Source organism: Odontesthes bonariensis, chromosome 1 (genome assembly GCF_027942865.1).
Source record: "Odontesthes bonariensis isolate fOdoBon6 chromosome 1, fOdoBon6.hap1, whole genome shotgun sequence".
NCBI lineage: Eukaryota > Metazoa > Chordata > Actinopteri > Atheriniformes > Atherinopsidae > Odontesthes > Odontesthes bonariensis.
In genome coordinates, this window is record NC_134506.1 from 14,940,581 (window position 1) to 14,964,226 (window position 23,646).

The 23,646-nt window shown below is 43.1% G+C and overlaps 1 protein-coding gene across 14 annotated transcripts in view; it reads left to right on the forward strand.

The window, feature by feature from the left end:
* The window catches only part of dmxl2 (Dmx-like 2), a 45,436-nt gene that overhangs the window by 19,580 nt on the left and 2,210 nt on the right, over positions 1-23,646 (forward strand). For 3 of the 14 annotated variants that reach the window (XM_075478293.1, XM_075478319.1, XM_075478398.1), the window contains 37 exons: positions 61-180; positions 335-562; positions 906-1,195; positions 1,431-1,603; positions 1,696-2,347; positions 2,538-2,867; positions 2,961-3,080; positions 3,207-3,342; positions 5,449-5,559; positions 5,718-5,887; positions 6,462-6,559; positions 6,680-6,845; positions 7,242-7,506; positions 7,613-7,815; positions 7,919-8,323; positions 9,229-9,411; positions 9,537-9,833; positions 9,923-10,114; positions 10,678-10,754; positions 10,878-11,008; positions 11,490-11,735; positions 12,027-12,209; positions 14,425-14,612; positions 14,740-14,873; positions 14,963-15,048; positions 15,210-15,411; positions 16,277-16,394; positions 17,557-17,622; positions 18,512-18,598; positions 18,920-19,041; positions 19,150-19,288; positions 19,949-20,009; positions 20,207-20,334; positions 20,449-20,526; positions 20,630-20,721; positions 20,819-20,871; positions 21,029-21,246. In XM_075478293.1, coding sequence (XP_075334408.1) covers positions 61-180; positions 335-562; positions 906-1,195; positions 1,431-1,603; positions 1,696-2,347; positions 2,538-2,867; positions 2,961-3,080; positions 3,207-3,342; positions 5,449-5,559; positions 5,718-5,887; positions 6,462-6,559; positions 6,680-6,845; positions 7,242-7,506; positions 7,613-7,815; positions 7,919-8,323; positions 9,229-9,411; positions 9,537-9,833; positions 9,923-10,114; positions 10,678-10,754; positions 10,878-11,008; positions 11,490-11,735; positions 12,027-12,209; positions 14,425-14,612; positions 14,740-14,873; positions 14,963-15,048; positions 15,210-15,411; positions 16,277-16,394; positions 17,557-17,622; positions 18,512-18,598; positions 18,920-19,041; positions 19,150-19,288; positions 19,949-20,009; positions 20,207-20,334; positions 20,449-20,526; positions 20,630-20,721; positions 20,819-20,871; positions 21,029-21,246 — 6,548 coding nt within the window. Of the gene's footprint in view, positions 1-60; positions 181-334; positions 563-905; positions 1,196-1,430; positions 1,604-1,695; positions 2,348-2,537; positions 2,868-2,960; positions 3,081-3,206; positions 3,343-5,448; positions 5,560-5,717; positions 5,888-6,461; positions 6,560-6,679; positions 6,846-7,241; positions 7,507-7,612; positions 7,816-7,918; positions 8,324-9,228; positions 9,412-9,536; positions 9,834-9,922; positions 10,115-10,677; positions 10,755-10,877; positions 11,009-11,489; positions 11,736-12,026; positions 12,210-12,501; positions 12,586-14,424; positions 14,613-14,739; positions 14,874-14,962; positions 15,049-15,209; positions 15,412-16,276; positions 16,395-17,556; positions 17,623-18,511; positions 18,599-18,919; positions 19,042-19,149; positions 19,289-19,948; positions 20,010-20,206; positions 20,335-20,448; positions 20,527-20,629; positions 20,722-20,818; positions 20,872-21,028; positions 21,247-23,646 lie in introns of all 14 variants that reach the window. The other 11 variants (XM_075478406.1, XM_075478310.1, XM_075478337.1 and 8 more) reach the window with 11 other exon arrangements.

A 23,646-nucleotide genomic window follows, 5' to 3' on the forward strand; every position in this document is an offset into this window, starting at 1 on the left:
TGTTTCTTTCTTTTTCTAACCTGATTGTCACAAGATGAAAATTATTCTTACTCAACCCAGACTACCAACCTGCCCCATTCTCTGAGAAGTTCTTCCTGGTGGTAATAGAAAAGGATCTCAACAGGAACTCTGTCCTGCAGATGTGGCATCTGCACCTCAAGTCTGTGCAGGCCTGTGTTGGTAAGTGCAGGGGTGCACCCAGTCAAGCAGGCAATGATATAATAATGGACATTACTTAGATATGTTAAGCATGACTCCATGTGCTAATCTCAATTTTGAAATTGAAATATGGACTTGTGGACTACTTCCTATATTTCTGCGTCTTTGTGTCCAGATGAGCCAAGTCCAGATTTTAGCTTCCAAAGCCAGCTAATGGTTCCCAATCAAGCAATGAATGCCGATTCATCTCCGGAGACCTCTCCTATCAGACCCCTACCGCGGTCAGCTTCTACAGCCAACTTGCAATCAGCCAGCAAACTCATTCTCAGCTCCAGGCTGGTGTGCAGCAAGCGGCTTGACCTACCCCATGGTGTGGAGGTTACCAGAGCCACGCCCTCTGCAGGTTGGATCACATCTCTCTCTCTCTCTCTCTCTCTCTCTCTCTCTCTCTCTCTCTCTCTCTCTCTCTCTCTCTCTCTCTCTCTCTCTCTCTATCTATCTATCTATCTATATATATATATATATATATATATATATATATATATATATATATATATATATATATATATTTATTTTGGTTGACGAGGTGGCATTTCAAAATTCCAAGAACTACCCAAGTAATCTGTTTGTGACATGCTATGGTAATGGAGCAGCATGGCCTCAGAAAAACACATCACGTGTTTAGATGCTTTTCTATATCTTTGCTGAGCATTTCTCTGATTTCCTTTGCCCCCACTTTCTGCCAGGTCACCTGAGCTCCTCCTCCATCTATCCTGTGTGCCTGGCCCCATACCTGATTGTAACCACCTGTTCTGATTCCCGCGTGCGGTTCTGGCGCTGTGCCGTGGAGGGTGATGGTGCCTGTAATGGAGATGACCAGGATGACCGCGCGTACCGCTGGGAGCCCTGGGCCCTCATGAATGAGGAGGAGGACAACAACAGCGCTGTGTGCGTGTCAGGACGACCCGTAGCTGTGTCCTGCTCCTACATCGGTAGACTGGCTATGGCCTTTAAACAGCCACGACCGGGACAGGTAGTAGTAATAGTTTCAGGTTTATGGTCCACAGTCGGGAAAAATTCTGGGTTCTCAGTGTACTTGAAGAACTGGTAGTTTAGAAAGATCCCTTCAGGCACTAATGAAGTATTCTCATGAGTCCACATTTCTTTATACGTAATGTATTTCAAGTGCACTTAGCGTAATCATCAACATTTTCTGCCGTATCCTTCCTACTCTCATGAATATTATAAAAAAACACTTATCTTCTCCTCAGCTGCAGGGTTCGATAGAAGATTTCTCTATGCATGTGTCCATCTATGAGTGTGAGTCAACCGGTGGCTCAGAGTGGGTTTTAGAGCAAACTGTACACCTTGATGACTTTGCCAGACCCTCATCAACCCTGGATCCAAGAGTCAGTGTGGACTCCAACCTCTTTGTCTACAGCAGGTCAGAATGCTACTACCTCTGTGTTTATATCATATTCTGTCTGTCCTTTCTTGTCAACTGTCCTCTTAAGTTGATACTTTTCCCCATGACAGGTCTGACCTATACATGAGCAGAGACCATAGCTCACCCAATATTAAGCACTTTGTGCACCTGGACTGGTTGTCAAAGGAGGATGGATCTCACATCCTCACTGTTGGGGTGGGCTCTAACATTCTCATGTATGGCCGTATATCTGGCATGGTCAATGAGCAGACGAGCAGTAAGGAGGGTGTGGCTGTCATCACGCTTCCCCTAGGGGGCAGCATCAAACAGGGGATCCGCTCTCGCTGGATCCTGCTTCGCTCCGTGGACCTTGTGTCCTCCGTGGATGGCACGCCTTCGCTGCCAGTGTCCCTATCTTGGGTGAGGGATGGCATCCTGGTGGTGGGTATGGACTGCGAGATGCATGTTTATGCTCAGTGGCATCAGGACAAGAAGCCTGGCGAGGGAGAAGAGGGCAACCTATCATCAGCCGACATTGCTGGAGGTCAAATCACTGGTTCCTCCTCGGCCTTTGAAGGGAGAACAAGGTTGAAGAGTGTGTTTGAGGGGAGTGCTGCAGTGGATGAGGCCCTCCGTGCCCCAGCAGGACTGCAGGAAGGGGGACTGTTTGAGGCAGCTCACTCCCTGTCCCCAACTCTACCGCAGTACCATCCAACTCAGCTGCTGGAACTCATGGACCTGGGCAAGGTCCGCCGTGCCAAGGTACGATCGTTTGTCCCTGATTCACTGGTTTTTAAGAAATGGAACAGAATTATTTAGAATTTTAAATTATTCATCAAAGATAACTACTGCTATGTGTAGTTATGCACATTCTTACTTGACTGGACAATCAAGATGTTTGGCAGTCTCATTGTATCCACTTTTATAAACAACTGGTTTTGTATGCGTCCAGGCCATCCTTGCACATCTGGTCAAGTGCATTGCCGGAGAAGTTGCTGTGGTGAGGGATGTGGAGGCAGGTGAAGGTGGAGCCAGGAGACATCTCTCTCGGACAATCAGTGTGACTGGCAGCACAGCAAAAGACACCATAGTGGCCGGCCGAGATGGAGGCAGGGACTATACGGAGATCAACTCCATCCCCCCTTTGCCGCTCTACTCGCTCATGTTGGCTGACCTGGACACTTCATACAAAGGAGCAGAAGAGAATGCTATGGGTACCAAGGTGGCTGATGGTGATGTAGCTCAGAAGTCTGCAGAGGACCAGTATGCTGACCTCTTCCAGGTAGGAATGATTAAAGGATCTTAATTGGTTTTGTGGTTCAAGATCCACCTCGGTCTGCTGATGCATTTAACTGTTTCTCGTCTGTCTTAACAGGTGTCAACAGTTACCACAGATGACTTTGTGAACTTTGCTACTGATAAACCGGAGAAGAAATCTCGAGTCATCAACCTCTCTCAGTACGGACCCACTTACTTTGGACCAGAGCATGCTCAGGTATTGTGCATCATTTAAAGCTTGTAAAAATGGTGGTAATATTTTCGTTTTAATGCTGTATGGGTGATAATTGGGGAGCAACGGAATTTGTATTAATATGCTCTGTTTCCTCTTGCCTGTGTCCAGGTATTATCCAGTCACTTAATGCACTCCAGCCTCCCAGGACTGACCAGGCTGGAGCAGATGTTCCTGGTGGCTTTGGCTGATACAGTTGCAACTACCAGTGCTGAGGTCACGAGCTCCACTGATCAACAGTACACAGGTTACTATTTATTGTGTTTTCTTAGGTGTCCACTGCTGTCTTAATCTACTGTGCACGGATACACCTGTGTGAACGCACTGACAAGTATGGCAGCCTGCATTGCACTAAGAATGTTGGGATGGTATGCTTATTATCAGATTTGATCATGTTTTGCCTTTACATTTCTTATGTTGATGCTTGGTCATTATGGCAGTTAAATTGCTATCTTGACTGTAGTATTAGATGTGTTGTTGGATGCTTGACAAGTTGTAAAAATGGACTAAATGTGGCACCGACATTGTGCATATAGTGTATCCACATTAATGGAAGTATTCAAACAGAGAATCCTCTGTATTTTAAACTTGGGTCTTATGCTTAGTTCTTCCCCCAGTTGTCTGATTCATGCATATTTTCACCAAACAAAATGGTTCTGTGTGTCAGTCAGTCAGTGGGGTTACATGGCACTGAAAGGATCTGATTATTGGCTAAATTACAATAATCCATCCATCCATCCATCCATCCATTATCTTCCGCTGCTCCGGGGATCGGGTCGCGGGGGCAGCAGCTTGAGCAAAGAGACCCAGACGTCCCTGTCCCCGGCCACTTCCTCCAGCTCTTCTGGGGGGACTCATTTCGGCCGCTTGTATTCGCGATCTCGTTCTTTCAGTCACTACCCACAGCTCGTGACCATAAGTGAGGGTAGGAACATAGATTAACCGGTAAATCGAGAGCTTCGCCTTCTGGCTCAGCTCCTTCTTCACCACGACGGGCCGGTGCAGAGCCCGCATCACTGCAGACGCCGCACCGATCCGCCTGTCAATCTCCTGCTCCATTCGTCCCTCACTCGTGAACAAGACCCCGAGATACTTGAACTCCTCCACTTGGGGAAGGATCTTATTCCCGACCCGGAAAGAGCATTCCACCCTTTTCCGGCTGAGGACCATGGTCTCGGATTTGGAGGTGCTGATTCTCATCCCAGCCGCTTCACACTCGGCTGCGAACCGCTCCAGTGAGAGCTGAAGATCACAGCCCGACGACGCTAACAGAACCACATCGTCCGCAAAGAGCAGAGACCCGATTCTGAGGTCGCTAAATTACAATAAGACTGAGTTATTAAGTGCATGTATACACCTTAATCTGAGAAGAAATTAAGATTAAGACTGCGGGATAACTCGGTTGAAAGTCAAAATAAACATGCTTGTAGACGGTGAAGCACGTGGTGAATTAGACTTTGCGTTCTGCGCATGCTCGAGATTTTCATTCATCGCCATATATCCAAGGATAATTACCCTTGCTCAACTAAGGAGCATACCCCAACTATAGCTGGGTCTACAGGATGAGAGTAATTCGATTATCGATTGTATCCCAGTTGTAAAAAATGTTGAGGAGGCTCGGGTGATTCATCAGGCTTGAAAGATCAAAGCACGCATGTGTTGCTTCAGGTGTTAATTGGTTAGTTTAAAGCGAACAATATATTTTGGTTTTCTGACGTTCACTTTCATCCAAGTGTGTTCTTATGTTTTATTTTTTATTTGTTTTAATTTATTTCACACTGACAGGCATTTAGTGAGCCAAGCCAAACTCAGTGGGGTTACATGGCACTGTAAAATTCTGTTTTCTTCAGAAGCGTTATCTTGATTGATTCGGGTTCTGTTCTAGAGTTCATCAAGAACTTTTCCTTTGTGGATGAATGAAACATGGCCACATTCATTAATATTGCTTTAAAGTTGTCTAAAGGTTAGAAACATAAAGATTGTGTGTTCCTGCATCTTGCTAATCTCCAGCCATCAAATCTTTTATTAACATAAACAACAGTGCATATACTGTTCCTTTGCACTTTGTCATTATCGTTGTCTTTTTTCTCTAATTTTCCATCCTATTTATTTAGTCTTTTGAGAGGAGGACATAAGCAGGTTGTTCCAGGGCTACGTAAGCATAGAGAGGGTAAGAAGGTTCAGGGACAAGAGATATATATTCTTTGAAAGGATTGCATGAACTGAAATGATACTGGAGTTGGCTTTTTCTTTATGGTAATAAAAGGCTTTTTTCTCTCTGCTAGGTATTTTTGCATGGTCGTCTGTTGAAACCTAGTGACAAACCTGACTGCTTCCTGGTGTTTATATGTAGGTGGCGAGGCTCTTGATGAGTGCGGACTAAGGTACCTGCTCGCCATGCGTCTTCACACCTGCCTGCTCACCTCTCTGCCCCCACTTTACCGTATGCAGCTGCTCCACCAGGGTAAAAAAAATAAATAATACTCTTGTTTATGCTACCGCTGGGACAAAAATGAATAATTGTATTTGATTGCAAACATAGGATATGACTGTGAGTTGATTTCATTTTTGCGTTGAGCCTTGGACATTTTGCATGTCTCCCCCACGGTCTGTCTGTGGTAGGTCTTTCAACATGCCACTTTGCATGGGCCTTCCACTCCGAGGCGGAGGAGGAGCAGCTGAACATGATCCCCGCCATGCAGAGAGGCAACCCGCAGTGGTCTGAGCTCAGAGCTGTGGGAGTGGGATGGTGGATACGTAACATCAACACGCTGAGGAAAATGGTGGAGAAGGTACCAGGAGAAATATGGGCAGAATCTGTATATTCAGTGCATCTAATTAAAATCGGTTACATTTGACCAAGTGATAATGCAAGAACAATTAACCATTTTCTGTAGATGTTTAATTGGTTGTCAGTTCTAGTTGTAGGACAGTTGTATATCTGCAGTGGCCTAAAAAAAACAATGGGAATGGGAGGGAATCTTCTGCAAAGTAACTTGGGCAACCAAAATATTTTAGACCAGGTTCAGATGGTTCTCTTCTAAAGCTACAGTTATTTTAAGCTTCTTCCCTTCACCACAAGCTCTATTTACACTGTAATTGTGTTCCTGTGGAAAGTATCTTTTTAGGATAATGAGTAATTCCCTAAAATCGGTGAAAAGAGCAGGGTAAACAAAAGCAAATCATTTACACGTGTTGCTCCGCAACAGCAACTAAGTAAGGGAATCACTTGTGGTAAATTACAGGATGATTTGTTGTATGTGAGATTTAATATTTGGAGCTTAAATATTGTGAGTGAAAGCATACTGTTTTAGTAACTGCAATGTTTTTTTTGTTTTTTTTTGTGTTTTTTTTTTTTTATATTAGTTGGGGAAAGCTGCGTTCCAGAGACACAATGACCCTTTAGATGCTGCACTGTTCTACTTGGCTATGAAGAAGAAAGCTGTCCTGTGGGGACTCTTTAGGTACAGTCGGACATTGTCTCTAAAAATCAATTTATTCTGAATAGTGCTACTGTTTAACTTTAACGAAGGCTCTCTCCAAACCAACATAAGTTATGGAGCCTTCTGGTTTTCCCCTCTCAGGTCTCAGCATGAGGAGAAGATGACTCAGTTCTTCAAGAACAACTTCAGTGAGGATCGCTGGCGAAAAGCAGCTCTAAAGAATGCCTTCTCCTTGCTGGGAAAGCAACGTTTTGAGCAGTCCGCTGCCTTTTTCTTATTAGCCGGTTCCCTTAAAGATGCCATTGAGGTGTGAACAACACACGCACTCATTAACACACTAGATCCCCAGACACAGCTTATTCCCCTCCGCTCGTCATTCATTTTATTTACAGAGGCAATACAGTGTAGATGATGAAAGAGTCTCTGTATGACAGTTAGACCTCTACATCAGTGGTTGTGCAGCTAAGAGAAGCTAGTTACTCTGCAGACCAGAATTATTAAAAAGCAGCCTAAATCATACCGATAGAATGCATAACAATCTTGCATAGTTTTCAAACACCCAGTCAAAATATAGTTTCAGCTGCTTGTATTGGCTACAGTGATAAAAGACTCCTTCAAAAGTCCTGGAACTTCTGACATTTTGGGCTTACTTAACCTTCCTGTGTAAACTGTAGTGTTAACCCTCTTTTTTTGTGATGTGCAGGTGTTGTTGGAAAAGATGGAGGATCTCCAGTTAGCCATGATAGTAGCAAGGCTGTATGAGGCTGACTTTGAGAACTCATCCACCTGCCAAGGCCTTCTTCACGAGAAGGTTTTGGGCTGCAACAGGGATGGGAGCGGCTACCACTGTTCCAGGCTGCATCCCGACCCTTTCCTTCGCAGTATAGCCTACTGGATCATGAAAGATTACACTCGAGCCCTAGACACACTGTTGGAGCGTATCCCGAAAGAGGATGATGAGAATCCTGGTCAGTACGGCACGTTAAGGCTTGGTGAACGCTTGTTCCGCTAATTATTTTCATTGTATACTATTCTTATTTTGTTTCCTCTCTTGCCTTCATTCTTGTGTGGTAGATGTGACGGTCAAATCTTGCAACCCGGTGGTGTTTAGTTTCTATAACTACTTGAGAACACATCCTTTAATCATTCGTCGCCACTTTGCTAATCCAGAGGGCACAGCAGCAGCTGTGGGCCTCCCTGCTGAGAAGAGCAGCGCAGACGAGATAAACCTTATAGAGCGCAAGTTGTTCTTCACCACTGCCAATGCACATTTCAAGGTGGGCTAGTTAGTTTTGTTGCTGCACTCTTTACAACAAACCGACTGAACGTGCAACGGATCACACATCTATGTTTTTTTTGTCATATCTCAATTTTCTTTAGGTGGGCTGCCCAGTTTTGGCTTTGGAAGTGCTCTCCAAGATTCCCAAAGTTAGCAAAAAATCGAACTCCTCCCCTCTTGGTAAGGCTTCATCCAAGGGTAAGGAAAATGCGAGTCAACCCTTGGAAAATGGCACACAGAGTGGTGTGGACTGGGGCTCCCCGGCTCCACCCACCGCTGCCTGGGGAGGAAACGATGGGGCCGGTGGGTTGGACTGGAGCCAGCCTTTGGTCAAGGTGGGAGAAGACGAATTGAAGCTTGACTGGGGAGAGGACAAGGGTGATGATGATGATGATGATGATGAAGATGAAGATGATGGTCTTACCATGAAGAAGCCGGACCTTGAGAACAAAGCGGACGAAGGCCCAAAGACTGATGGCCCCAAACTGCAAAGAGAGGACTCACAGGTAGCAGTAACACATCTAGAATCTCCTGAAAGATGCATATGTCGAATATTAAACGTGTTTGTTTAGAATTTATAAAAAAGAAAGACTTAATCTTTCTCAACTGATTATGACGGGTGGCTCTGTGCTGGAGACAGCTCTGGAGCGCCTTGAGATGGTGGAAATAAAAAAAAAAGTTGAACAAACTTTTCAATATAACGGACGAGACTGTGCATCCTCCACACATATTTGTTTCCAATACTGATAACACAATGGAGTGGCTTCAGTCAGAGGCTTCTCCAACTCCACTGCTGGGACTCGTACATAAGGTCGCGATATATAGCGATAGTCTTACATAATCAATCCTTGAAGTGACTATTTGTTCTTTTAGTTCTATTGAATGAAATAAAGAAAAAGAAGCACACAGGTTGGATCTTTAATTTGTGCAAAGCCAGATCCTTTTCAGATTCCTGTGTTGGAACTTACCTGGGATATAGGGTTATTTGATTCATAGCCGAAATGTTGAATTCAAATGAATATGATTTGGATTGAACTTGCCAAATAGGAGGTTGTTAAAAGGTATGAGGGAGACTTGACTTGTAGTCAGACCTTAATCATTCCCAACTATAAAGCCAGAACTTTATCTATCCAAGAGGCATCTAAAAAAAAAGCTTTGTTTTTGTTTTTTTCACTGAGGAAAAATTCTTTTCTATGTTTGTGGAAAAAAAAAGATAACATGAAATATATGCATGCATCTTCCGTGAACTCTCAACCAAATTTATATCCTGAGAGCCTGCAGCAACCACTTGCTGGTCTGAAGTTTATATTTAGGATGGCACTTCATTATGAATAGCAGAAAAATGCTAAAGTTAAGTTAATACATCTGCAAAGAGCAGGCCTTCACTTTTAAGCCCCTTTCTTAATTTCAGGGTGAGTCAGAGGTGGATGTGATAGCAGAGCAGCTGAAGTTCCGTGCCTGTCTGAAGATTCTGATGACAGAGCTGCGGACGCTGGCCACAGGCTTTGAGGTGGATGGAGGGAAACTACGCTTTCAGCTCTACAATTGGCTGGAGAAGGAGATAGCAGCAATGCATAAGATCTGCAACTACAAGGTACACTTTCAGAATTTCGATTTTTACTCAGCACTTTTTTTCTCATACTAGGTATTACACAAAGTTGTGTATTTTTCCTTCTTTCTTGTAAGCCATGGCAATTTACTGTATATGTTGACACACAGGTGGAAGGGAAGGAGGAAAGGTCAGAGGTCGAGCGGTGGGGAGATCGCACAGCGTCTGTGGACATATCAGACGACGCACTAGACTTTATGGAGGCTGGCGCATACGAGCGGCACCAGATGGAACGGCGTCGCCTTCAAGCCAAGCAGCAACACTCAGAGAGACGCAAGGCCTGGCTGAGGAAGAACCAGGCTCTGCTGAGGGTGTTTCTGTCCTACTGCAGCCTTCATGGAGCCAAGGGAGGGGGGGTCACCTCTGTTCGCATGGAGCTTCTGTTCCTTCTCCAGGAAAGCCAGCAGGTACACATTTACATTAGTGCACGCATTTGTTTTGTGCCATTTTAATCTCCTCTAAAAGCTAAATTACATTGTCTTCTCTTACTGTGTAGGAAACCACAGTGAAACAGCTGCAGTCTCCTCTCCCTCTGCCTACAACTCTGCCTCTGCTATCAGCCTGCATCGCCCCCACCAAGACAGTCATAGCCAATCCTGTTCTCCACCTCAGCAACCACATTCACGACATCCTCCACACCATCACACTGATGGAGACTGCGCCACATCCAGGCATCATGGATGATGGGGTCAGAACTTGAATATGAATCGAGCTTTATACAGATGAAGGCAGAATGTCTGCATAGCACTTTCTGTTTCAATTGTGTCAAAGGAAGACGGAGGAGATGAGGCAGGCTGGAAAAAAAGGTTGTCTCCTTTTTTTTCCAGCCAATCTGAGCGCTGGGTATTTTTATAAAATCTGAGAACCTTTCAGAAAGGCAATTTGTTGTAGGTGTTGTCACTGTCACTTATTAAGTATATAGGAATAAATCATCACTTAACGACAAAAAAGGGATGAGAGTTCTGGCTGTTTCTCTCTGTCTTCAGCTGTACTTAAATGATATGTTAGAAATTTGAAGACAGATCAGCACACTAACCTTTCAGCAGTAATACTGACTGTTGCTGAAAAGATTTATGCTTTAATCACTGCATGAGTTGCTCAGCAAGTTGAGACACTGGCCAAAAAAATGCTCTACCAGAGAGAAATGCTTTATGGACACAAATGCTAAATCTATAGTCTTCAGCCTTTCATAGTGATGATACTGATTGTTCATGACGATGTTCAATAATGAACTGTGTCTTTCATCCTCAGGTGAATACCCTGCACACACTGGCGGCATCCCTGTCTGCTTGCATCTATCAAGCACTGTGTGACAGCCACAGCTACAGGTAATTGTGTCATCAGCACAGTGCCATAGGTCCAGCATTCTCTGCAGGACTTTATGCCACGTCCTGAAAACAGCCTTGCGTGGTTGCAGCTGATGGTTTCTTCTTCCGTTGTTGTTTTTGCAGCACTCAAACGGAGACCAGCCAGTTTACAGGCATGGTGTACCAGGGCCTGTTGCTCAGCGAAAGGAAACGACTGCGCACAGAAAGCATCGAAGAGCACGTAACTCCCAACTCTGCCCCCGCGCAGTGGCCAGGTAACTACGCTTATACTTTACTAGCCGCTGGTATTTTGGGTGTTGGATTGAGATCGACTCAAAACGCAAAAATCAGGGGAAGTTGACATTCTTTTTTGTTTAATTACTCTTGATACAGCTTTAGTAAGACTGGACTTTAGTTAGTAATTTTCCAGAATCCTCACTGGATGCAGTGGATGGGGAAATGGCACATATGTGAGGATCAAATACACGACTGAGAGAGAATATGAATAGCAAGAAGGAGAGGAAGAGCAAAGCAGGCAATCTGTGTTTATGCAGAGAGGCAGATGGTGTTCTATAATAGGAGCTCCATGGCCTCTGGGAAGGAAGTGGAAAGACAAAGACTTATCACATCATCATGCAAATGTTCCATCAAAGAGTTCTCTTTTGTGCAGAGATGGTGTTTTTATTTAGCTGTGGAAGTTATTTTCGTAAATTGCAGGTTAATCTATTACACAAACGCCATGTACTCTCTCTGCAGGTGTGTCGTCACTGATTTCTCTGTTGACGTCTGCGAGGGAGGAGGACCAGCCGAGGCTCAATGTGCTGCTGTGTGAAGCGGTCGTGGCCGTTTATCTATCACTGCTCATCCATGGTCTGGGCACTCACAACAGCAATGAACTCTTCCGCCTGGCAGCGCATCCCCTTAATAACCGCATGTGGGCTGCTGTATTTGGAGGAGGGGCAAAAGTCATTATTAGGCCAAAGAGACCTGAACTTCCACCAGGTAAAATTGTTTTGTTGTTTCCAAAAAAAACGTAATGCTTTTCTCATGCCATGAAACCCTCTTTGAGGTGCTCCATTATCTGCCTTTTATCACGTTGTCTTCCTCCTATTCATCTGTTGGCTTTTTACATCCTGAAACTTGTCTGAGCACATGGATCTAAGCCAATGGTTCCATCCTCTGGGTCTGTCTAAATAATAGATATTCAGCTAGTCCTGTCCTGTTCTTCCAAACATGCTGCTGCTACAGGTGTGTAGTGTCTTGTGTGAGTGTGCCCTCTGCCCTGTGTCCCAGTGCCAGCTGATTTTCAGGCAGCCAGGCCAGAGGAGTCTCAAGAGACAGGAAGACCAGAGCAGAGCAACCTCACCCCAAACCCCACTCCCATGCCCACTGAAACCCAGCGCCCCAAACGACCACCTCCTCCTGTTTCAAGGGGAGACGGTCTGGGCACTGTGGCACCTGCAACTAAGGCCAGCTGTGAGTAACTTGGCCGGTGGATTGCAGTGCTGGTTTGCAGGATTGCAGTGCATGGTAATTGTACAGGTTTGCGTTGTTGCAGATGCTTGACTTACTCCTCTGTCTCTCTCGTGAAGCTGCCGCTGAATGCTCATTACAAACAACAAAGCCCACTTGTGCTATGAAGACATCTGTGCTCAGTGTTATGATAAGCCAGCAACCGTGTGTGTTTGCAGGAGAGTGCGAGTGTGTATACTGCATTGCATGTTCATGTTGTAACGTCCTCTGTGCTCATCTTGTTATATCACTGAAGCAACAGCTGGGCCTCGCAAGGAGTGTTCAGAGGCCAAGGCTGAGCAACCCTCTCAGACTAAATCTGAATCTGAGACGAATCCAGGTACACTTTACGAGGTTTTAGCACCCGTGGAACAGTGCTGTAGAGCTCAAACTGTGTTTGATCGAGTTTGTAGAATGAAATATTTAAACAAATGTGAGTGGACCAGAGTTTGTGTACATCAGTAGCTTGTAGTAGAGGTACTGATTTCATCAGAAATTGATCTGGTTTGTGGCATAAATTAGTATTTTTCAATTTGTAGAAAAGAACAGGTCGTACCCTGAGCAGCTCCGACGTTAAAAGCCTAAGGATGGCTACACACTGTGTGATTTTAGTCATCTTATTAGTTCACTGCAAGCTATGCTGTGTGACAGGCATCTAATGTGGCTACATCATGTTCTGATCTATGCAGACGGTGACACCTACTTAAATGTAGTAGGGTGTAACTGCGAAGAGCAACACAGTCTAAGTGTCACATTACCTTAAAGCTGGTTTTATTAGCTGACAGACGGCGCTCTTTACTACAGTGTTTGTTTATTTGCTCACTGGTTTGCTTCTTGGGAGTTCGAATTCCACGGTTTCTTCCTTCTTGGTACAGTCATAGTCTGAGCTGGAAGACACAACATACAGATAAGGCTTCTGCGGCCACAACTCGACCCGATTCGCTCCTTTGTTTGAATTCCACAACTTTTAACTAGTTTGGCTTCCATTTGGACTGTTTAACATAATGCCACCAGGATCCTGTTGATAAATCCATCATTACAGGCTACATTTCTAATGCCGGGTAAAAAGATGTAGGTCTTAGCAGCAGTTGCACTGCAGGGCGATGCTGTTAAATTTCTGACACTGTCAGAAACTCGTCTCTGGCTTTCTTTGGTTGCAAGACCATTACAACACTTGTGTTCTAATCTTTCACTGTCCAGTGTAGAACAACTGAGTCAAAGACTTAATGCACTTCTTTCACGCTGGTTATCTTTTGTCTGTGACTGCCAAGAATCACACAGTGTGTACCCTGTTTTAAGTTCAAAGATTGAACTTGATACAGGCCATCCATAATCATGAAGCAGAAGTGTTCCGTACTCGAGTGTTACGTGTGAGCGAGGAAGAAAGGCAATCTTAAATGTCAGACTGTTGGTAGGAATTGCTTCTTAAAGCTCTGCCATTTTTGTCTTGTATGCATGTCACAGACGCATAGCTATGCAGAGATGATGCACATTGATGCATCCCTATCACATTCCAATCAAAACTCATTTTTTGAATAAACACGTTGTAGTTGTCACTCTTGTCATGTGTCTCCCTCAAGCGCTATGGAAACAAGACAACGCTTAGCACACGGCTACTCGGCTCATTCGCCATCTTTGTCCTGTTCGTTGTGTTTTCTGTGTGTATTTTGTGTCTCGCTCTACATCAAATATTTACTGATTCAATTATGTAATGGACTGTGTGGAGTCTGTGTGTCTAACTGCACTGTCTACTCTGGTTTGTGTCTTGTCTTGTTTTGTCTGGTGCTATGAAAGAGATAGTCATCCAGGATAATGGTGCAGGTTCGTGCACAGCTGTGTGTATCTTGCCCTGTGTCTCCATCCTGAGTGTTTGTGTGTTTGTGTGTTTTTATCTCTCTCTCCCAAATGTACTAGTGATCATTTGTGTGTTATGACCCGTTAAAGTCACTAAATGGAAGTGTTTTTCTCAGCCGCTTTAACAGGATCAGGATTGTTGTGTACAGTTTAGTTCATTTGTTGGTGTAGATGCAGATTTCCCCTCCCTCTGCTGTTTTTGTTTCCCTTTTGACCTTCTTGTGGGATGAAAATAAGGTTGAGGTTCTGCTCATCATCATTCTAGGTACAGTCAATGAGCTCACGGTGAAATCTGCCATCTTCTTCCTCCTCTCCTACCCCGCAGCAGCCCCCCCTCAGGCCCCAGCAGAAGACGACAGATACAGACGTAGATTCAACATGAGGATGCTGGTTCCTGGTCGCCCCGTAAAGGAGACACCTGCCACCCCACCTCCTGTTCCGGCAGAGAGACCCGCCTACAGAGAGAAGTTCATTCCCCCAGAGCTGAGCATGTGGGACTACTTTGTCGCTAAAGTAAGACGGCGAATAAAGTGACGAGCGAATTCCGTGACTCACAGCCTCCAGATTATGTAAAGTTGTTCGTCTGTTGCTCTTACCTTCTTTGCTTTTTGCTTAACCATCATTATTTCCTCCCTCTCAGCCCTTCCTGCCGCTCTCAGACAGCAATGCTTTGTGTGACTCGGACGAAAGCGGCGCTGAGGAAGATGACGATGATGATGACGCCTTCCTTTCTGACACACAGATAACAGAGCACTCCGATCCCAACTCCTACAGGTTGAACCCAGCCTCTCCTATTTTTGCCATTTAGTTATGAAGGCTATTGTTCAGATTTTAACCTCGCGCTCTGTTTGTGGGGCTCGTAGCTGGGCTTTGATCCGCCTGGTCATGGTGAAACTGGCTCATCACAATGTAAAGAACTTCATCCCTCTCACTGGCCTTGAATTCACAGGTACACATTCACCTCCTCATTGATTTAAGCAGCTCCTTAAATCTAATTTACATCAGAATTCTTTTATGGATGCATTTTTATATTTCTTAAATCATATCATCCACTAACATAATTTAAAGTCGATCATTGTTGGCCTTTTTTTGTTGGTGTTTCTGCCACAGACCTGCCAGTCACTTCCACTCTCAGTAATGCCGTGCTGAAGGCTTTAGAGAACTGGGAGCAGCTTCTGCTGGAGCGAATGAACAGGTTTGATGGTCCGCCTCCCAATTACATCAACACTTACCCCACTGACCTCAGCGCAGGAGCTGGCCCCGCCATACTGCGGCACAAGGCCATGCTGGAGCCAGACAACACACCCTTCAAGTGAGTATTAAATATTTTACGGCAGGCAAAAATGCAGACGCCTTATCACACACTAAGGCTTTGCATTGACGCATATAGCAACTTTTACATTCTGGTTTTATTTTAAGATTCAGAGCAGATAAAAAGCAAAATTGAAGACATTTACTGAATGATTTTTCACTTCAGCCGCCACTGAATTGATCAGTCGTGTAATGGGTCAAAACTGATGTCGGCGGTACGTCCACATGTCAACAGTTGTTTAAGCTTTTAACATGCGTCACCCTTTCCGCAACTTTACTTTGGAGTATCAGAACTGCGTTCTTATTGTTCGGTAACGACAGTCACCTTTAAGCCAATAACATCAAAATATTACAGTTCAAAGAGTTCAAAAACAAACATTGTGACAGTAGTGAATGTGTAATGTACTGTACTGAAGTTCTGTTCTGTTATATATCCCTAATGTTTGAACTACTTGGCTACTTAACCCATTTCCATACAAAAGTTACCTTTTAACTAGTTACCTATTGTCAGACATGGCTCACATTTTTATTTATAATATGTGTTAGTTGTCCAAAAACAGTACAGAGTGCAAATTACTCCATTGCATATAGGGTTCCTAACATGATATCCAGATTATTTCTATACATTACAGCATATAGAAGGATGTGTCATTAATTTATCCCACCGAAGAATTTAAATTACAATCTCAAAGTTTTGGCCTAATTTTATTTTCATTATCTTAAAAGTGTTTGCAATTGTGTGACTCAGCAAAGCACAATTTCAATTATCTGTGCTGTGTAAGATGTGAGATCTTATATTACATCTAAGTGAAAATGATGCCTTCTGTAAGCAGGTGACTTTCTCCCGTCTGCTCTTTGTCTTCCAGGACGAAGAATAGTCAGTCCTTTCCAGTTCGGCGTCTTTGGCATTTCCTGGTCAAACAGGAAGTTCTTCAGGAGACTTTTATCCGTTACATCTTTACCAAGAAAAGGAAGCAGAGTGAGGTCAGCAGACGACATTCATAAAGAAAATTATATTTCAGGTTTCCTCAGTTTAAGTAATTTTTTTTTTTTTAGAATCATATTATATCATACATATACCAAATGTTTTTCTTTTTTCTATTTAGTTTGGTTTTGTTTTTTGTTTTTTTTCTCCTTTTTTGAGCACATCTTCCAGCGCAGTTGAGATTAGGTGGATTTTTAAGGTGGGTCTGTCACGTTTAACTCGTAAAGTTAAATGTCACATGTGTTGGATGACACTGACCTTTTGACAGGCTCGAATTACTAATCACTAATCTATAGTGCCAGGATCAGTAAGCAATAGCGTCCCTACGACATTCATCGTCATCATCATCCAAGTAGTTATTAAACAACTGTTAAGAGGCCAAGAAAATAACTTTTTTATTTAAATGTTTGTTTTTTTTTTAGTTATTTTACAGCAAGTCTGCTGTAAGAGCACGATGAGAACCAATAACAGAATCTACACATGATGCAAACAGTGCCTGCGTTGGAAGAGTCTTATGCTTGCAGATTAGGATTTTTGAGGTCCTTTTTTAGGTGTTTAATCTGGTCAATAATGCACCAAGAATGAACTGTTCATCATAAAAATGTAGATGAATTTGGGGTATTTTTAACCTCCTGTATTAAATCCGGGCCTGCTGCTGTAATACACAGAGATGTGCCCCTTGAGCATTTATCTCTGTTTTAAATGTTTTTGTTTGTGGGATTATCTTTGCTTTGACTCCTCGGACATCTTAAATCAAGCAAAGTGCAGATCACTGGCCTCTGTGATGTCTGGAATTATTCATTATTGTGCAATCACTGATTACAAACTTGGCTATTTAGCTGCAGGTGGAAATGTAAAGAAAATTCCAGAGGTTATCGCCCCATGCGCTCTTACTCTTGTTATCGTAGCAGGCTTTGCAAATGGGATGATCCATATTAGTCAGATCCACTGTTCTTGACACCATGCTAATAAGGAAGACTGATGACGAGGGCTTAAAGTTTACAGTTGCTGTCATTTATTCCAAGTATACAAGATCCTCTCAGTCCTCTTCATGTTCCTTTCATTTCATGTTTTTTTTTTTTTTCCTGTGTTTGTGCATGTGTTTTGTGTTGTGCCGTGTTGGTGTTTTCTGTGTCTATATTGCCTCTGTGTGTTGTGTAGTCTTTAGAGAACCATGTGGACCGTTTAAACCCAAACTGCATAGCTGGAGCTAGCAGTCCCTATAAGGTAGTATAATTTACTGTACCAGCCCAGGCCCTGGCTCTGTCTGTCTGTCTCAGATAGTCACTGCGAAGCCAAGCTTGAAGGTGCAAATGCATTTAATATATAAAAAAATAAAAATAAAGAAGTAGTGTGTCAGTTGCATCAGATTTTGGGATTTGCTGTTTGAGGTTAGGAGGTCACACTCACACCGAACTTGGTGAAGCACTTTTTTTTTTTTTTTCCCTCCCCTCCAGCTTGGCCTCATAGTGACTGCTCTGGCTCTTTTTCTGGCATAAAAACTCCTCCAGGCTCTGAGGCTTCGATCTCGATGTTTAACTTCTTCCTTTCACTGGGACACCTAAGACCTCCACTCACATAGCCTCACACCGATCCCTAAAAATAACACGTCTCCCTGTGTATCACACTCCTTTTTCCTCTCTAGCTGGACTGATTCTACTGGACCCAAAAGCAAGCGTTTAAGAGGGTTGGCACATACAGTAGATCTACTAACTCGCATGCTCACTGTCAACGCTGTGTAAGGCTTGCTAATTGTGCCATGTGTTGTCACAGCCGAAACCCAAATCAACAGGCAATACTGTCAATATTTACAGTAGCTGTATGCGCCTCCACGTGACGATTACTCCTCTCCTCTGTTGAATGTGGCTGCACATGTTTCTACCATTTTATGAACTGGGAATAAGTTTTTAATCAAAAACATTGGTGGCCCAAAGCAAGTACGGAGCTTTTCTTCTACCTTACTACTCATCGAGGGAATTTAATGTTGTAATTACAGTATTTTCAAAGAACAGACCTCTAAGCGTACAACTTCTCACTCAGTGGCCACAGGTACTCTGACTGTGGCTTTTATGTCTCTCCTCAGCTTTGATCTGTTTGTTTTTCTTTACTTTTCCAGGTGGAGGCAGATCTGGGCTACCCCGGCGGAAAGGCTAAAATTATTCACAAGGAGTCTGATATAATCATGGCATTCGCCATCAATAAGGTCAGTTATACGTGTGTTCAAACAAGGGAAATTATGGCTCTGTGAGCCGGCCTGGGTTCAAGGCTCGGGCCCTTTGCTGCATGCCTTCCCCTCTCTCCCACAACTTGAAACCAAAAATTCTTTAAAAACTATCTATCGGAATGTCTCCTTTTAATATGTAATTTGGCACTATGTAATAGGGTGAATAGATAAAACATCACAAGACAGGAACAGTTTACACAGCCAGGAATCTTTCCTTGAACTAACAGTAATGTCAGTTTTTTTCTGGAAAATGAAAAGCAAGTTTTGACAAGACTTTTCCCTGTCTCCTTCCCTTCACAGGCTAACTCCAATGAGATAGTGTTGGCCTCCACCCATGATGTCCAGGAGGTGGATGTCACTAGTCTCGTGGCTGTCCAGCCCTACACCTGGATAGGGGATGACTTTGATAAAGAGTCCCGCAGGTCTGATTCCCGCTGATTATAGACTGCTTTCTCTCTGTCATGAGAACACAACCAGGAAACAATGACTAAACCTTAGTGATGGGTGATGGCTGTGTTTTTGTTTTCCAGCTCTGATGACATAGACCATCGCTCTTCTCATACCAATATCGCCCAGGCTAGCTCTGTCTCTTTTGCACCACCGCAGATGCCGGTCTCTGCATCCATGCCATGGCTCGGTAGTGGTCAGACCAGCATGGGGGCCAGTGTGGTATGAGCTAACAAAAGCACACAGTCATACACAAGAGCAACAAAACCAAATAGTAATGGTTGTGCAGTTCTCAGTAACAACCAGTAGGGGGAAACCAAGGCCCTTTCTACAGCCCTACAGATGAAATATTAAGAGTGGAATGACTCTGCAGTCTTTATATTGCAGAACATTAGGATCTAGAAATGCTTTAATAAAGTTGAAGATATACTAACATCAAAATATAAACAGAGACCTAATCCAGAAAATAAAGTGGCCTCTTTACTCTGCTGCCCATTCTCTACACATTTTCAGACAAAGTTTATGTTTGCAATTCTTATCAACGTCAAGCCAAACAGAGCCATGCTGACTAAACAGCTTTCCTGCTGAGTCTATAGAGGTTGATACAGAGAGGGGGCATGTTTGCATGGCAGAGATGGCCGCATATAAACACAGATAGCAGCAGCTCTCACAGCCGACTACCCAAGGTACAGATTTGCGTCACACTAACTCGCAGCCGGGGTTCTGCATGTCCCAGCCTCACTGATAAATGTGTAGTGTGATACAGTGAGGAAGCTGGGATAGAGGGTGTCACAGAATGTGTAATAAGCTAGTGTTAAGCAAACAGAAGTTCTGCTCTTATACTGTACAGGATTAATTTGTTCTTATTCATGTTTTTTTCAGATTATGAAGAGGAATCTGAATAATGTGAAGAGAATGACATCACATCCCATATATCAGTATTGTAAGTGGCTACATTTAACTATAGGACAAAAAAAATCATCCTTGATTATTTTTATTTTTTTTTATTTTATTTTTTTTCCGAATGCTCTTCTGACTTAATTTTTCCTGTGCGCGTGTGTGTGTGTGTGTGTGTGTGTGTGTGTGTGTGTGTGTGTGCGTGTGTGTGTGTGTGTGTGCGTGTGTGTGGCCGTGCTTCAGACATGACGGGGGCTCAGGATGGCAGTGTAAGAATGTTTGAATGGAACAGACCACAGCAGCTCATTTGCTTCAGACAAGCTGGCAATGCTAGAGTCACGCGACTCTATTTCAACTCCCAGGGCAATAAGGTACACACACACACACACACACACACACACACACACACCCACACTCACAGAGACACATTCAGTTATGGCTGTGTTTTGTCTATATGGCCCCATTTATCTGGATTCTTCTTGTAGTGTGGAGTTGCTGATGGAGAGGGTTTCCTCAGTCTCTGGCAGGTCAATCAGACGTCCTCCAACCCCAAACCATACCTGGTGAGGTCATCCCCCCCCTCTTTACCATTTCAGTAAGAACAAAGCTTTCATTGAACTCAAATAATTGAAAGGAATATGCTCTCTTGTCCTTTCTTGCTGCCAGAGTTGGCAGTGCCACTCTAAGACCTGCGGTGATTTTGCCTTCATCACGTCCTCCAGCCTGATCGCCACAGCCGGACAGTCCAACGATAACAGGTCAGCATCTGCACTGAGGAACACTTCATTTGAACCGTTGCCACTCATGTTCTCTTTTTAACACTTGACTTACATATTTGTTTTATGTTATCCATAGAAATGTTTGCCTTTGGGATACTCTGATTTCACCTGGCAATACCATGGTCCATGGTAAGACACTTGAAATGCCAAAGCAAGGCCAATTTTTTTTTTTTTTCCCCCATTGGGGGATGAATAAAGTATTTTTCTATTCTATTTAAAGATGTTCTCTAATATCAAGCAGCTTTTATGATCCGGTTTTAACATTTCTTCCCTCCCACCACTTCAGCCTTCCCCTGCCATGAGAACGGGGCCACTGTGCTTCAGTATGCTCCCAAACAGCAGCTGCTGATCACTGGGGGCAGGAAGGGCTTTGTGTGTGTGTTTGACATCCGTCAGAGGCAGCTGCTTCACACTTTCCAGGCCCATGACTCAGCCATCAAGGCCCTCGCACTGGATGCCTACGAGGACTTCTTTGTCACCGGCTCTGCAGAGGGCAACATGAAGGTAACGTATATATTCAGTTGCTCAATCGCTGACTTGGCAAAAACACACAAACTTTTATTCTTATATTTGATCAGGCACCGTCGTTTACAAGTCGTCTAGCAAGAACTGTTCTTGGAGTGTGACTTTAGCACAGTCCTGGGTGATTTTGATTTCTTTTTTTTAATTTCTTTCTCTTTTCAAATATGTGGGAACAATATAGTGGTTCTTGTGCTCTCATTCAACCAGAATTGCCAGCGGTCTAGCTACAACAGTGTAATTGTTTCCTTTGTAATAAGCCGCATGTGTGAGATTTCCTGCTTAAAAACAAGTTCAAATAGTGGAAGCTGCAACCGCTGACAACAAAATAGTCATCTTAGCTCGGTTTCGCAAGGTCTTACATGAAACGGAGCACAGTTATGGAATTTTTTTTCTGTGCCATCAGTTTGAATACGAATTTCTAATATTGAATTTTTACAGCATCAAAATCAGACTTTGAATTTGAAAAACCAACAGTGTAAAAAAAATCAATTTCTAAAAACAAAAATCAGTGTAAAAAAATTCAACATCTAAAAATTCAGTGGGAAAAGAACCAGACTCAACATCCGGGTAAACAGGGAGAAGCAATCGATCCCTGTCTCAATTCATCCAACGGCAGCCAATCAAGTTACGCTCCATTGGACAGATCAGCCATGTCCACCAATGCGGGTGATGGTGATTGCCATTTGTGTTAGTAAAATTGAGTAATAGATATTACTAATATCTATTGAGCTGATCTGTCCAATGGAGCGTGACTTGATTGACTGCTGTTGGATGAATTGAGACAGGGATCGATTGCTTCTCCCTGTTTACCTGGATGTTGAGTCTGGTTCTTTTTTCACTGAATTTTTTGAAGTTGAATTTTTTTCACTGATTTTTGTTTTTAGAAATTGATTTCTTTTTCCACTGTTGGTTTTTCAAATTCAAAGTCTGATTTTGATGCTGTAAAAATTCAATATTAGAAATTCGTATTCAAACTCGGATGGCACAGAAAAACTTCCATACAGTGCTCTGTGATGGTTGTAATAGGTCTATCTGAACTAAAAATAGCAGCCAGACAAACCTTAATATCTGCCTCCTTTCCCGACATCACCCTTGTGAACAGATGAGGCACTGGTGGAAGGACATAGCAGAAGTATTGGCATTTTCTGTCTGGTAGACCGGGTTTGTCAGGATGCTGAAAAATGAATCAATGTCGAGAACAAACTACTGAGCGATGCATGTTTTCCCGAGGTAGCATGGCCCCTTTTTTTTGTTCTTGTTTTTGTTGAGAATGCCTATTTAGATGAATGGTGCAGAGTTTATGAATAAGTAAAGAAAGACCATCATAACGAGGAAAAAAGATATAAATCCAATTATTTTATACCAGCTCAAATTGAATTTTTGTTCAATGACATATGCACCTCATGCAAGTTCAATGCTTTATGTATTACAGTCCTGATGGATACTGTGCAGACATTTTTTGCACCAAACGTGAAGATTGTTTAAAAACCGATTAAATCATTTTCATATGTCAATTATTTTCTTACACTTTGCAAGAAAAGAGAAATAGTTCATCCATAATTTTCAAGGTGCTTTGGCCCATAGATATAAATATTGGGCATGACCTTTTGCCTTTCAAATAGCACTCATGGTATGTTTATGTGCAGTGTTTCTATGTACTTCGGTTTTACTTCGCTCTTTTTCATAGTTCCGCTAACTCAGCCTGACTCTGCTGCTTCTCTATCGTAATGCCAAAATGATAAACTGATCGGAGACCTGGGGGTTATATCATCTTGTAAGAGAGTTTTTTTTATTACCTGGCTTCAAGAATTTGGACTTTGTCAGTAATAAAGTCTCAGAGTACATATATCACATCAAAGGAGGTCATTCTCTCCTACAGGATTGTTGCTGAACTGTCAGAAATGCATCATCGGTGTCCCAGGAAACACCATGCGATACATTCGCATAACCTTTGCCCAGTGGCTAGTTTATCACACCCCAAACAGAAAGTGGACAGCTGGCTCTCACTCTGCCATTTTCGACCACACAGCTGATCAGTCAATTGCTAAAAAAAAAAAAAAGAAAGGTGACAATAAGTGTTGCAGCGATCTTCAGAATCCGAACCGGTCTTTTCAATGTTAAAGAATGTAAACCTAGTGAAGCTGGCCACCAAATCTCACATTAAACCTGTAAATGAGCATAATAATGCATTCTTTAAAGTTCCAACCCATCAATTGCTAGTACTGAATACAAGTCAAATGCATTTTACTGAATAATAGTCAAGTAATGATCACTTTTATCATCAGGAGATAAACAAATTTTGTTTTCAGATAATTGATTTGTTGACTAAATGAGATAACACTACATTCCCAAAAGCCTATTTTGATAACTATATCAGATTTG